General features: G+C 46.2%; 1 protein-coding gene across 1 annotated transcript in view; it reads left to right on the top strand.

Annotated features, from left to right (window-relative positions):
* Window positions 1-1,253: 1,253 nt before the first annotated feature.
* Window positions 1,254-1,785, top strand: part of SVIP (small VCP interacting protein) — a gene marked incomplete in the record, with an annotated part of 9,429 nt that continues 8,897 nt past the window's right edge. The window contains 1 exon segment of the mRNA XM_072422323.1: window positions 1,254-1,397. Coding sequence (XP_072278424.1) covers window positions 1,335-1,397 — 63 coding nt within the window.

The following is a 1,785-nucleotide window of genomic DNA, read 5'->3' as shown; positions in this document are numbered from 1 at the left end:
CACATCTTGACTTGGCAATATAATCTGTCAGATTGTGAGGGCATCTCTTGTACTTTTACTACTACTCTTCAGGTCGCCCCAGATTTTCTATTGGATTTAGATCTGGGCTCTGGCTGGGTGATTCCAAAACTTTAATTTTCTTTCTTCTTTTTTTGACTTGGATGTGTGCCTGGGGTCATTGTCATATTTCTAGCAGACGCTTAAAGGTTTTGATCCAGAAGTGGTATTTGGAACTGTTCATAATTCCCTCCACCTTGGCTAAAGCCCCAGTTCCAGCAACCCCAAAGCACAATCCTGCCATCACCATGCTTCACAGTTGGGTTGGTGTTCTTTAGGTAATGCAAAGTGTTGTTTTTACACCAAATTTAACCTTTGGAATGGTGGCCAATTAGTTCAGCCTTGGTCTAATCAGACCAGAACACATTTTCTTACATGTTTTTTGTTGACTTGATATACTTCTTGCAAATGTTAGCTGGACCTGGATGTTTTTCTTTGGAAGAAAATCCTTCCATCTTGCAACCCTGAGGTGAGGAATGTAGAAAGTGACTGATCGATTGCAAAGACGTCCAATGTAATTTGGTGGCTCTACATAGGGGCAGACAGGCACACATGCCCCGCCATACAGGCACCCAATGAGGTACAGGACTACAACCAATCAGTGGGAAGGATGGTGGTAACTCTGTGTGGTGTTGCTTGGGCAATGCCAGGCGGGGGTACCTAATAGGCCTAATATCGGCCTGTAAGCAGTCACCGCGGCTCCTCACTATATATTAACATAAAACACAAAATAACAAATTTGTGAGAAACTAATAAAAATAATAATAATAGAAGGGGGAGGGGTTATGTTAGGTTTGCTAGGCCAACCTGCAGACATTTCTATGGAAGTATGGAGTTTGCAGCTATACTAAGTGCTCTTGGCATGCGGAGATGTTTTGTTCCACACCATTCAGCTCAGGGGTTTTCTTATCACTTCAAATTGATAAATTCTACAAAATAAACACAATTCTCCCTTTCAGATCTAACTATGGAGTTTGAACTGTTGTTTTTCCTCCCTTCCTGCCTGCTGAAACTTTGGTTACCATGGAAATGTCTATACTTCCGTCTTCTGTGCAGGTGCCATTTTGTTGACGTCATTTCCATAAAGCGCAATGCAATTTGGTCTCCGAGAAAATGGACGTCACTATAATCTCATTGGAAGGTACAGGAGACACGGGTTGACAGGACTCCGCCCTCCCCTGTATATGATCACGTGTTGTTGTGCCTGGCTCTGGCTCCTCCCCCCGGGCTGTCCTGTGCTGGTCCCTTCTGGAAGGTGAAGGAAGGAATTGCACGACATGGGGCTGTGTCTGCCGTGTTTGGGGGGAGCAGCTGAGGATGTGGTGGAGACCCCAGACCCGGTGAGCACTGTTGGACTTTAATGGGGTGTCAGGGAAGGAGAGGATGGGGAGGGTTGTTATGGCTGTCAGGGAGTGGTGGGGGAGGGATTTATAGGTGTCATGGAATGCTTGGGGGGGTCATGTGGGGGGTGCTGGGGCTATCAGACTGTGGTGAAGGGCAGGTGAGTTGTCTTTGTTAGGTGTAAGTGCCCCGTAACCCATAGCAACCTGCAAAATACATGCACTAGTCCATGGTTTGTGCATGGTTGTTATGGGTTTCCGTAACACTTGAATATGGCTGTGTAATGGTAAGGAAAACTCAAAAATTCTACACGAAGCCCCAGAATCTCAGCGCTGGGGGTCCAGCATCGTTCTGGTTCCTCATAGACTTCTATGGGGGTGCTTGGGG

Source organism: Pyxicephalus adspersus, chromosome 9 (genome assembly GCF_032062135.1).
Source record: "Pyxicephalus adspersus chromosome 9, UCB_Pads_2.0, whole genome shotgun sequence".
Lineage (NCBI taxonomy): Eukaryota > Metazoa > Chordata > Amphibia > Anura > Pyxicephalidae > Pyxicephalus > Pyxicephalus adspersus.
The sequence above is the reverse complement of the archived record's forward strand: the minus strand, read 5'-3'. Positions and strand labels throughout refer to the sequence as shown.